The following is a 12,040-nucleotide window of genomic DNA, read 5'->3' as shown; positions in this document are numbered from 1 at the left end:
TGGCAGCATCATGCTGTGGGGATGTTTTTCAGAGGCTGGGACTGGAAGACTAGTCAGGATCGAGGGAAAAATGAACGGAGCAAAGTACAGAGAGATCCTTGATGAAAACCTGCTCCAGAGTGCTCAGGACCTCATACTGAGGCATAGGTTCACCTTCCAACAGGACAATGACCCTAAGCACACAGCCAAGACAACACAGGGGTGGCTTCGGGGACAAGTCTCTGAATGTCCTTGAGTGGCCCAGCCAGAGCCCAGACTTGAACCTGAAAGAGACCTGAAAATAGCTGTGCAGCGATGCTCCCATCTAACCTGACAGAGCTTGAGAGGATATGCAGAGAAGAATGGGAGAAACTTCCCGAATACAGGTGTGCCAAGCTTGTCGCATCATACCCAAGAAGACACAAGGCTGTAATCGCTGCTGAATACTTTCCTGAATGCACTGTATTTTACAAATATTCATTCATTAATGGATTTGAGCATATGATCCATTTGATTATCCCCTGCAATTATGCTCTTGTGAGATACATTTTTTAAAAGTGAAGTATACTTTTCTCACGTCGCCTGCCTGTATTATTCAGAACCATATCCTGAGAGCCTAGAAACCATTTCACCTCTTACACTCTTTTAAATCTCTATCTGTGTACGTGCTTTCAGGAGGATGGTTGACATCATTGACTGCCGTAACGAGGGCATCAACATTGGCTACTGTCCCCAAGTGGACGCTTTGGATGACCTGCTGACAGGGGAGGAGCACATGTACTTCTATGCCCGCATCCGAGGCATCTCCAAGAGAGAGATAGACCGGGTAAGACATCCCACAACCATAGAGGACTTGTGTTTTCTTTGTGACCGTGTAGAGGGTGGATTGTGTCACCTAGGATCTGGGTAACTGTGTTTCTCCCCATTGAGATATGGCCCTCCCTTACACCCACAACAATACACTTATCTTTCATCAAAGCACAGAGAACAACATCACCATTGCAGAACAATGTTAAAATCTGAAAATAAAAGACCCATATCTAGCTAGGTGCTGTACTCCTTTCTTCTTTGCTTTACATCAAAGCACGGAGAACAACATCAACAGAAGAACTTCAGAATCTGAAAATAAAATACTGAAATCCAGCTAGGTACTGAGGTACTCTTTCCTACTTTGCTCTCATCAAAGCATGGAGAACATCAACATAACAGAATAACAAAATTAAAAAAGTTAAGATTGACATCTAGCATGACACTGTACTCCTTTTGTCCTTTGCTGTCCATCAAAACACAGAGAACAACATCAACAGATCGACTTTAGAATCAGAAAGGATAAAAGTTCCATCACTAGCTATTGTAGTACTAAATGCTGGAACACTCACTATGAGTAAGACCGAGAAACCTAGTGAAGAACCCTTAAAGATACAGTTCACCGGGCTGGTATAAAGTTGAATGTAGTTTAGACAGAGCTGTGCTTGGTTACCTCTGTTTTCCAATTAAGGCAGACTGTAGTGGATGTATCAATGGATCCAGATGGATTTTTCTTCCTAGCAGAGAGATCATGCTATGATGAGAGGATCATGTTTGACAGTTCACCGCAGGCACTGCTCCACCTAATTCATCACTCAGAAAGGTAATCAATCTGTGCATTCATTCTCCCAGGATTATTATGGAGAGTGAGTGTTTCTGATGTTTCTCTCTCGCTGTAATACTGATGAAGTCTGCACGGAGAACAGTCAAAGATAATGAGATAATTAGATTTTTTTTCTATCTGACAAGTCACAAGAGGTCACAAGTCACATGCGAATCATATTTACAGAGAATAATACATATACATGATGACCCAGATCTGCTTACAAAGGGGGAAAGCTAGCCTCCTTTGACTGTGTGGGTTTTTGAGGATGTATAGCATATATCAAGGGCTCCCTCTACCACCCTCTCTCTCCCCTTCCTCCCCACCCTCTCTCTCTCTTAACCTCCCTCTCCTCTCCCCTCCTCCCTCTCTATCCTTTCATTTTGGACACATCAGCCCCGTTACACTGATAGGCTCTGACAACCTCAATGATGTCACCAATAGATACAAACAGCCAATCAGACACAGAAATGATGCGGATGACTCGCCATAATCTCCATTATACCAGAGCCTTACAAGGGCTCTGGCCATTATTGCTGTCGTTACGATTCTCTGTTCCGTTCAGGGTGATGACAAAAATGGCTTTAATGTCCACAACAACAGTGGCTGCTAGTCTTAGGTAATTCACACAGATAGGTAGAGGGGGGAGGGAGAGAATGAGAGAGAGACAACAATGGCTTTAATACCATAACAACAGTGGTTATAGTCTTAAGATAATTCACAGGGATAGGTTGGTTTATATATAGCCTCCCTCCTCTGTAATGCTCTTCATCAGACAGTCATAACTTGAGGTAGTTAGACCAAGGCCTAATGCCTTAATGGGGTTGTTTCATATTTACATGGTTTAGCCACTATTTATTTAGGGGAAACATTATAGCTCGGTTGTAAAGGCCACCTGAAGAGAGAATAAAATAGCACTTTTAAACTAAACGTTAGTACACTTACTGTTAGTACAATCTAGGAGACCGAACATACTTTTGAACTAACTGTTAGATATTTTCTTATCAACGTTTTAGCTAGATAATCATTCAAAATTCACATTTGTTTGATGTTGTGTCTTTATCCATGGAACACATATGTTATAAAGCTGTTTATTATACAAAGTTAATCGAAGTATACCTGGGGCGGACCAGAGAGATTTTTCAGGACTTAAAGGGTGTGGACTTTGAAAGGCGTTCTATATCTTTGCTCAGGACTATTAACCAGGAATACAAAAGACAATCATGTGTAAATGTTGTCGACCTATGGGAAAATAGCTCATGCTTAAGATTGCTGTAAAGGAGCCTTAGTGTAGAATGAATATAAAACAGTTGCATTTAGAGCAGCTCCACTGTCTAGGGTTTTTATGGTGCATGTAATATGGATTATTTTAAATGCAACAAAAAGTCTAGCATACTGTTAATGTCTTTGATGCACACATAGACAATTCAATGTGTTGTTGCTCTCAGTCAATGTCAATTGCTTATTAGTCAACTCGAGCTTATAGCTTTTTTGGTTTAAATTGATAGATTGCAAGCAGACTATGTTCTTCCTCAGACTGGTTTAAGCTTGCAAATGTACATAGGTAGAGAAGACAGGTAATATAGCACACAAAACAACCAAGCCCACCCTTGATTGCCAAATGTCATTAAAAATGCATGGCGGAAAAGTCAAACTAGATATTCATCTGGGTAATAGGTATATAACTGCTGGACCCCGGTGCTTTTTAACCCAAAATGGTCTCTTTAACTAGGCAGAAGACACGTTTACATTTCTAACCAAAAAGTAAAGTATCCTATTCTTCTTAACATTCCTCCATAATAGGTTTTACAGTATATCTGTAAGTCTTCGAGTAATAGCCCAGGAGTTTATTTGCTTCAATCACTGAAAACAACCAGTGCTTAGTAGAAAGAGGCTTCTATTTGAGCCAGGCATTTATTTCCTCAATGCACACAGGTTTTGCTCAATAAAATGTTGAAAAGAATACCACACTGTTAATTGTGACCAGTATGGCCAGTATAAACATTATACTAACAAATCAATTGCAGATCAGACTTGCAAAGACTAGGCTGCCTATCATACACCCCCCCGATTTTGCACTTAAGCATCATTCTCTGACTCGTTGAGCCTTGTATCCCACGTAGTTGAGCCGACCATGCCAAACCACACTGCTGTGTCATCCATGGCAATGATGTTGCTTTCCTTTATCTTCTTTTGCACAATATTTACAGTACTCACTGAAGTTCACTCCTAAACAATTCATTTAGGCACAGGTTTATTTGAAACATTTATTTGCTGAAATGTGTGCTGATGCTCGGCTTGAAAAAAAGGGACAGGAGGCTATTTGAGATTGCATTTGAAGTTTTACAGTAGGTAACAGGTCTCTGTTTTTTTACCCAAAATAATGTTTAGAAAAATTTCAGTTTCTCACAAAATGGAAAATAAAGTATGTATTCTTCTTTTCTCCATAATAGGTATATACGTAACTGGATTATTTATTTTTTTAACCCAAACTGGTTTCTCTTGTCCTTTCTCCCTCCCAGGTGGTCAATTACCTACTGAAGAAGCTGGAGCTGGGGTACCATAGACACACCATCAGTGACAGTTACAGCTGTGGAACCCGTAGGAAGCTCTCCACTGCCCTGGCACTCATAGGACACCCGAATATACTGCTGCTGGTGAGGACACACACACACACACACACACACACACACACACACACACACACACACACACACACACAGATAAGGCTGCTGGTGAGCAGTCTGAGGACCCATCCGAGAGCAACACCCATTCATCAATCTGTCAAATTAACAGTGTGACATCATCATACCTACTGCTAACACAATGTTGCAGATACTCATCTCATCACTGTATGGTGTCCATTTTAGGAAATCCTCAGAAATGTGTTTATTACATTTTTATTCATATTTTTTATTTCAGGGGGTGCTGCAGCACCCTCAGCACCCCTATTTCCCGTGGCTTAGGCCTCATACTGAAGCAAACATATTGCTGCTGCTCCTCCGGTGAAAGCCTTATCTCAGTCCTAAATATGGTGTCCATATTAGGACATCTTCAAACAGACATCAGTGTCTTACCTCACCTTTACATGAGTCAAGTTTGACCACTACACAGGTCAAGCACCAGGCATTCACTCCTCCCTATTCCATCTCACTTGAACTCACCTCTCTCCTCTTTTCCTCTCTTCCCTCTGTCCCTCTCTCCTCAGGACGAGCCTACCTCAGGTATGGACCCTCGCTCCAAACGTCACCTGTGGAAGATCATCTCAGAGGAAATCAAGGGGAAGTGTGCTGTAGTTCTCACCTCTCACAGGTAAACGTCCCTACCTCTCCAACGCCTCTACAATCCGATGACCTTTTTAAAATAAAAGATACTGTACTATATAGCCTGTCTTTTACACAACTTTTTTTAGAAAGTATCTTTAATAAAGATATTGAGTGATCATAAAATTAGGGAAGGTTCTGGGTTTCTGTGAAGCTACGCAGTATACTGTATGAGTTATATAATTAAGCAGTAAGGCCCGGGGGGGTGTGGTATATGGTCAATATACCACAGCAAAGGGCTGTTCTTATGGACGACACAATGCAGAGTTCCTGGATATAACCCTGAGCCGTGGTATATTTGCCATATACCACAAACCCCCGAGGTGACATATTGCTATTATAAACTGGTTACCATTGTAATTAGAAGATGTTGTTTTGTCATACCCGTGGTATATGGTCTGATATACCACAGCTTTCAGCCAATCGGCATTCAGGGTTTGAACCACCCAGTTTATAATAATAAGAATTAATCTCCCATCATAAGGACAACAATGGAAATACGTCTCTGACTTCCTTGTCTCATCCTCAGTGATTTTATGTGTTTTTTTATGTGTGTTTTAAAATGGTCAACTAAACTCAAATGTGTGTGTCCTTGGTGCAGTATATGTTGTATATTCTGATAGATAATGGTTCATTTTCCCTCTATAACTTCTACTGTGTGTGTGTGTGTTCCAGTATGGAGGAGTGCGAGGCTCTTTGCACCCGTCTGGCCATCATGGTGAAGGGTCAGTTCAGGTGTCTGGGCTCCCTGCAGCACATCAAGAACAGGTCAGTGGCCTCTCGTCCTCCCCTCTCCTCCACCTCTCCTTCCTCTCTCATCCCCTCTCAGCTAGTCATTAGTCACCTCTGGTCCTCTGCTGCTCTCCTCCTATTGTTTTCTCACTGATCTGTTGTTCTCTGTACCAGAGCCTATGCTGGGCTGGTTGCAGTTTTTTTTTGTGTTGCCTTGCAAACTCCTATAACAGTAATTGTTTGGCATTACAACAGCCGAAAGAGATTTGGGACCCACATATTCCTATTGTTCTCTGACTCATCATTTGTTCCCTGTATCGTACACCTAGCCTGGTCTCAGATCTGCTTGTGCTGCCTTGCCAACTCATATAATCATTGTTTGGCATGAAAACGGCCATAGGAGTTGGCAAGACAGTACAAACAGATCTAGGACCAGGCTATTCCTATTGTTCTCTGACTGATCTGACGTTTGTTTCCTGTACTCTAGGCTAGCTTGTTCCCAGATCTCTTTATGTTGTATAGCCAACTACTGCACAATGACAACTTAAACAGATCTGGGACCAGGCTAACTGTATGCTAGGCTGTAGCTTGTAGACAAATATTAGTGTCAAACCGTGACTATTGGACCTAGGCCTTCGGTGGAGGTAAAACATCTTCCAACACATTGTACCAAACTCAAAAAATCAAGGAAAATAACAGAAACATAGCATCACTTAATGCACCCAACTGAATCAAACAGGCCTGAGGCTGAGCCACGCTTCGGGATGCCACTCACACAGACAGCCCCAGCACGGATAATGCTACTAGCAACAACAACCTAACTGCTTACACAACCTATGGTAGCCTAACGCCATCGCTATCATACTATCACCAAAAGCGACAACAGTGACATATCAAAGAATGTGAGTGTGACAGGTTGGTAATGCTGTAAGGACAGTGACTGTACTTTTTGTAAAAGACATAGCTAAGGCTTATAGAAAGACAGCAGTCACACATAGCATGATGTTATAGAATAAGCAGTACATTCACTCAGACATAATAAGCCAGTAGGTCTCAATCATAAAACAAAAACCCAACCATTAGGCTAAGCATTTCCCAATCAAAATGTACAAGTCTTATTTCTCATTTAATTTTTTTTTTCACATTCAGTACACAAAGTAACCAGTTATCTTAAAGAATCATGAAGGAGCCCACACACATCAGGCAGACGGTATCAGAACATGAGGTCTGATACCAACAAGCTCTGAGACAGTTTTCTGACATCACAGACTCTCATCAGACTAACTCCTTGAATAATCTACTCCTTGAAGTTTGCAGTTGTCTGAACACTATTTAGCAAAATATATATATTTTTTACCCTTTAGTGTATGTACTTTACTGCATTTATAATTTGGATATAGATTTTCAACAGTAAAAGTTCAAAAATCTCTGGAGGACGTCTTTAACTTCTTGTTGAAAGTTAATCTTGAAAAGGGCGAAGCTAACAAATTAGCAACAACATCCTCTTCAATAACACCTGCTGCAGCTGCTGCACACTAGCCTACAACAAAAGCTAAACTCAGCAAAAAAAGAAACGTCCCTTTTTCAGGACCCTGTCTTTAAAAGATAATTTGTAAAAATCCAAATAACTTCACAGATCTTTATTGTAAAGGGTTTAAACACTGTTTCCCATGCTTGTTCAATGAACCATAAACAATTAATGAACATGCACTTGTGGAACGGTCATTAAGACACTAACAGATTACAGACGGTAGGCAATTAAGGTCACAGTTATGAAAACTTAGGACACTAAAAAGGCCTTTCTACTGACTCTGAAAAACACCCAAAGAAAGATGCCCAGGGTCCCTGCTCATCTGCGTGAATTTGCCTTAGGCATGCTGCAAGGAGGCATGAGGACTGCAGATGTGGCCAGGGCAATAAATTGCAATGACCATACTGTGAGACGCCTAAGACAGCGCTACAGGGAGACAGGACGGACAGCTGATCGTCCTCGCAGTGGCAGACCACGTGTAATAACACCTGCACAGGATCGGTACATCCGAACATCACACCTGCGGGACAGGTACAGGATGGCAACATTAACTGCCCGAGTTACACCAGGAACGCACAATCCCTCCATCAGTGCTCAGACTGTCCGCAATAGGCTGAGAGAGGCTGGACTGAGGGCTTGTAGGTCTGTTGTAAGGCAGGTCCTCACCAGACATCACCGGCAACAACATCGCCTATGGGCACAAACCCATCGTCACTGGACCAGACAGGACTGGTAAAAGGTGCTCTTCACTGACGAGTCGTGGTATTGTCTCACCAGGGGTGATGGTCGGATTCGCGTTTATCGTCAAAGGAATGAGCGTTACACCGAGGCCTGTACTCTGGAGCGGGATCAATTTGGAAGTGGAGAGTCCGTCATGGTCTGAGGCGGTGTGTCACAGCATCATCGGACTGAGCTTGTTGTCATTGCAAGCAATCTCAATGCTGTGCGTTACAGAGAAGACATCCTCCTCCCTCATGTGGTACCCTTCCTGCAGGCTCATCCTGACATGACCCTCCAGCATGACAATGCCACCAGCCAAACTGCTTGTTCTGTGCGTGATTTCCTGCAAGACAGGAATGTCAGTGTTCTGCCATGGCGAAGAGCCCGGATCTCAATCCCATTGTGCAGGTCTGGGACCTATTGGATCGGAGGGTGAGGGCTAGGGCCATTCCCCCCAGAAATGTCCATGAACTTGCAGATGCCTTGGTGGAAGAGTGGGGTAACATCTCACAGCAAGAACTGGTCAATCTGGTGCAGTCCATGAGGAGGAGATGCACTGCAGTACTTAATGCAGCTGGTGGCCACACCAGATACTGACTGTTACTTTTGATTTTGCCCCCCCACCCCCCCCCCCCCCCCCCCTTTGTTCAGGGACACATTATTACATTTCTGTTAGTCACGTCTGTGGAAATTGTTCAGTTTATGTCTGTTGTTGAATCTTGTTAAGTTTGCTGAAATATGAGTTTAGCTATCTAGACCGTGGGAAAACTACTGCTCGCTATTGCGCAGTGACATATTGGCCTTCGAGAAGACGAAGTTTCCATAATAAAAAAAAAAAAATGTCCCACCCATTAATTTGATTAGTTGATTCCACTGTCACTCCAAAATTCTGCCCTAATACAGTTGTATGGCAGGTTTCTGAGGGCCTAGCCAATGGCTGACTTAACGAATGGCTGATTTATGTCCCTAGAGACCACCAAAGAAAAATTCTGATTGGATTTTTTTTCTCTTCGGTGTTAACCCTTTCCTTTCCAACACAAACTGAAGAGATTAAAGCAGAATATAATTGAAAATAGGAATATAGTTAGAATATAATTGAAATATTATTGAAAAGATTAAATAGAAATTAAAAGTAAATGTATATTTTAAAACTACAACAAATATTTTATAAATCCTTAGGCCTTCTCTGAAGTCGTAGAAGGCCCTCATGCCGGTTCCCTACTGCCTAATATTTCCCCTTCCAACAGACATTAACTCTGATTGGTAATAAAATAGTCAACATTCCTTCGTGATGATATGTGTTTCTCTCAGGTTTGGCAGCGGCTTCACGGTGAAGATGTACCTGGCTGTGTCTTCCTGTGACGTAGAGGTCATCACCAATTTCATGCAGTGCCACTTCCCCAGCACGTACCTCAAGGTAAGATACCTGGGACAGTCTGGTCTGGGGTACTGAATGAATGAACTGTACTGATCCCCAGAGGAAAATCTGATTTGTGCCAGTATAAAATACATTTCTATAAAATTCCCACAAAGCACATTCACACACACACTGCACTATAATGGCAAAACGCAGTAACTACGAATTTGGTCAAACATCTTTGATCTGTTACGGTCAGGTATATTATCTGATTAATGTTGTATTTAATTTCCTGACACAAGAACAAGCCAGTTGATCAGAAATGGTTGTCTGTCAAGTTGGAAAAATACTTTGAAGTCAGATTTAGCAGTAAATAAAAAAATGTAGTTCATGCGGTTTGCCTTTGTACTGTAGAACGGCACAGTTTATGACATGTGGCACCTGATTGATTGATTGATTGAGATGTGCCCTAATGTCTCCTCCTCCCAGGACCAGCACTCTTCCATGGTGGAGTATCATGTGCCTGTGGCACCTGGAGGTGTGGCGGACATCTTTGACCAGCTGGAGTCTAACAAGGCCGCTCTGCAGATCAAGCACTTCTCTGTCAGCCAGACTACCCTGGATGAGGTGAGAGAGAGAGGGATGGTCCGAAAGAGGGAGGGAAGGATGGTGGAGGATGGAAGGGAGAGAGAGGGACACGGAGAGAAAGGCAGACGGAGAGAGTGAGTGATGGGGTGTGAGAATAAGAGAGAGAAAGAAAGAGAGAGAAACCGAGGGGGGGAGTCTGTTGGCGGGAGAGAGAGACCTAACAGACTTAAAATGCCATTATGTCTTCACACTTCAGAAATCAAGGTACAAAAATAGGTTTTGAATCCTAATCAGAGTAACTGAGAGAGGGTATGAACCTACAACCAACACTCTTAGAAAAATAGGTTCCAAAAGGGTTCTTTGGTTGTCCCCTTTTTGGATCCAGGTAGAATAATTTTGGGTTCCATGTAGAACCCTCTGTGAGAAGTATGTAAATCAGTCGGAAACAACCAACCCAGTCACTGATCCTGTTGAATCATTCATTCCCCTCCAGGTCTTCATCAACTTTGCAATGGGGAAGGTTGGCATCGAGACGATCCCAATCCACAGCGACGAATATTCCGAAGCAGACAGCATCAGCCTCGACTCCATCGCGGCTTCAGATACATAGCTTTGGCGGCAATCTTGTTCACAATGCATCTGTTTGAAGACACAAACTGTGAAGGAAGAAGAGCAATATTCACACTAGATAGAAATTAATAAACTGATCTAAGTTTTAATAATAATGGAAAATTTCAAATATGAATCAACCTGCAATCACTTCACTTAATTTTAATTTTGTAATTTTGCTTTGGTAGTCTTCTCAGTTTCACTTTTATACCTTATGAAGTCACTTTGTTGCCACTTTGGACTGTTAAATTGAACAGGGTGTGTCTCTTTTTGTTTCATCAGGTAATGAGATTTATAGAGATGTGAACATGCTTCTATCATGTTTCTTCACTAATGTGTCAAAATCCTAAAAATGTAATGGCCTTCCTTCCTCACTTGTAGGTTATAACCAATGAACAAAAGTGCAATTATCTGTTTACTTGTCACGAACAAAATATATATTAATGGAAATCGTGCCTAAGATCAAATACGTTGTATTGTCATGTTATTATCATTGCAAATCTGAGTACTGTGGTGGAGTCACTGCTCTTTAGCAATAGTTGTAACCTTAGAGAGATAAGCATTCTCCACTTTTATCACTCTGTATTCCATTGGTGAAACTCATCTTTTGTTGATTCAATTCTATTGATTTGGCCCATTGGTTAGAATTATATATATTTTATGTAGCCTACTACCTAGTATATCTGCAGAGGTTCTCATACTTATGGTGACAATATTATAATCACAGCTATTGAGGTAAAAGTCAATACCAAACTTTTTGGCATCCTTAACACTTCCTCTAATGGCATATCTCAATATTTTATTGTTCACTTTCCTCCTAATGCACAGATCCACATGAATATGAATGTACTGAACTTATTTTTTTTTTTACATTTAATAAAGCTATTATATGATAGCACACACAGTGTTGCTTGTTATAACAGTGCGTCATGAAACATTACTTTATCCATTAGGCCCTATCTATTGAATTTCACCATGTGCAGGAAAATGACCTTCCTCCTAAAGATTGTTGTTAGCTACCTTCATCTTCATCATAATTCATTGTCTATTCATTCTATGAATAACAAATTAATGAATAGAAATACAGTTTAGCTGGCCGCCTGGCAGATGTTTCCCCATATAGACGGGTTAGCTGACAATGTCACAAAAACAATGTGCACGCTTCAATGTGGCAGAAGTCTGTGTGTTGTGATTCTAGATAGACAGATAGCTAGCAACAATGACAAGAAGCTAGCATTTGGGGAATTCTAGGTTGCTCGTTTCAGCTCTCATCTTGTTATTGATATATCTTGAGGTGTTTTGACTGATGTCACGTATATGCTAATATGGCTCATCCGTTAGCTAACCAACAACTGTAACAATGTATTTGAGAGACAAGTGCTCATTGTGCAAATTGATTTATGTTTTCAATAAACATTGGAGAGGAAATATGGTTTGCGTGTTGTCAACAATCTAAGCCAGCCTCGTCTAAGCCAGCCTCGCACTTGTCTGTTTTGTTGCTAAACAACAAACCTGTCTATAGGCGTGCATAGGCCTAGCTTACATTTGCTTTCTATGGGGACAGGCTATGC

General features: G+C 41.6%; 1 protein-coding gene across 1 annotated transcript in view; it reads left to right on the top strand.

The window, feature by feature from the left end:
• The window catches only part of abca12 (ATP-binding cassette, sub-family A (ABC1), member 12), a 94,762-nt gene extending 84,292 nt beyond the window's left edge, over window positions 1-10,470 (top strand). The window contains 7 exon segments of the mRNA XM_039006272.1: window positions 655-805; window positions 4,132-4,266; window positions 4,818-4,921; window positions 5,608-5,700; window positions 9,227-9,332; window positions 9,762-9,899; window positions 10,354-10,470. Coding sequence (XP_038862200.1) covers window positions 655-805; window positions 4,132-4,266; window positions 4,818-4,921; window positions 5,608-5,700; window positions 9,227-9,332; window positions 9,762-9,899; window positions 10,354-10,470 — 844 coding nt within the window.
• Window positions 10,471-12,040: the final 1,570 nt, after the last annotated feature.

This window comes from Salvelinus namaycush, chromosome 13 (assembly GCF_016432855.1).
Source record: "Salvelinus namaycush isolate Seneca chromosome 13, SaNama_1.0, whole genome shotgun sequence".
Lineage (NCBI taxonomy): Eukaryota > Metazoa > Chordata > Actinopteri > Salmoniformes > Salmonidae > Salvelinus > Salvelinus namaycush.
This window is presented reverse-complemented; position numbering and strand designations above follow the sequence as displayed.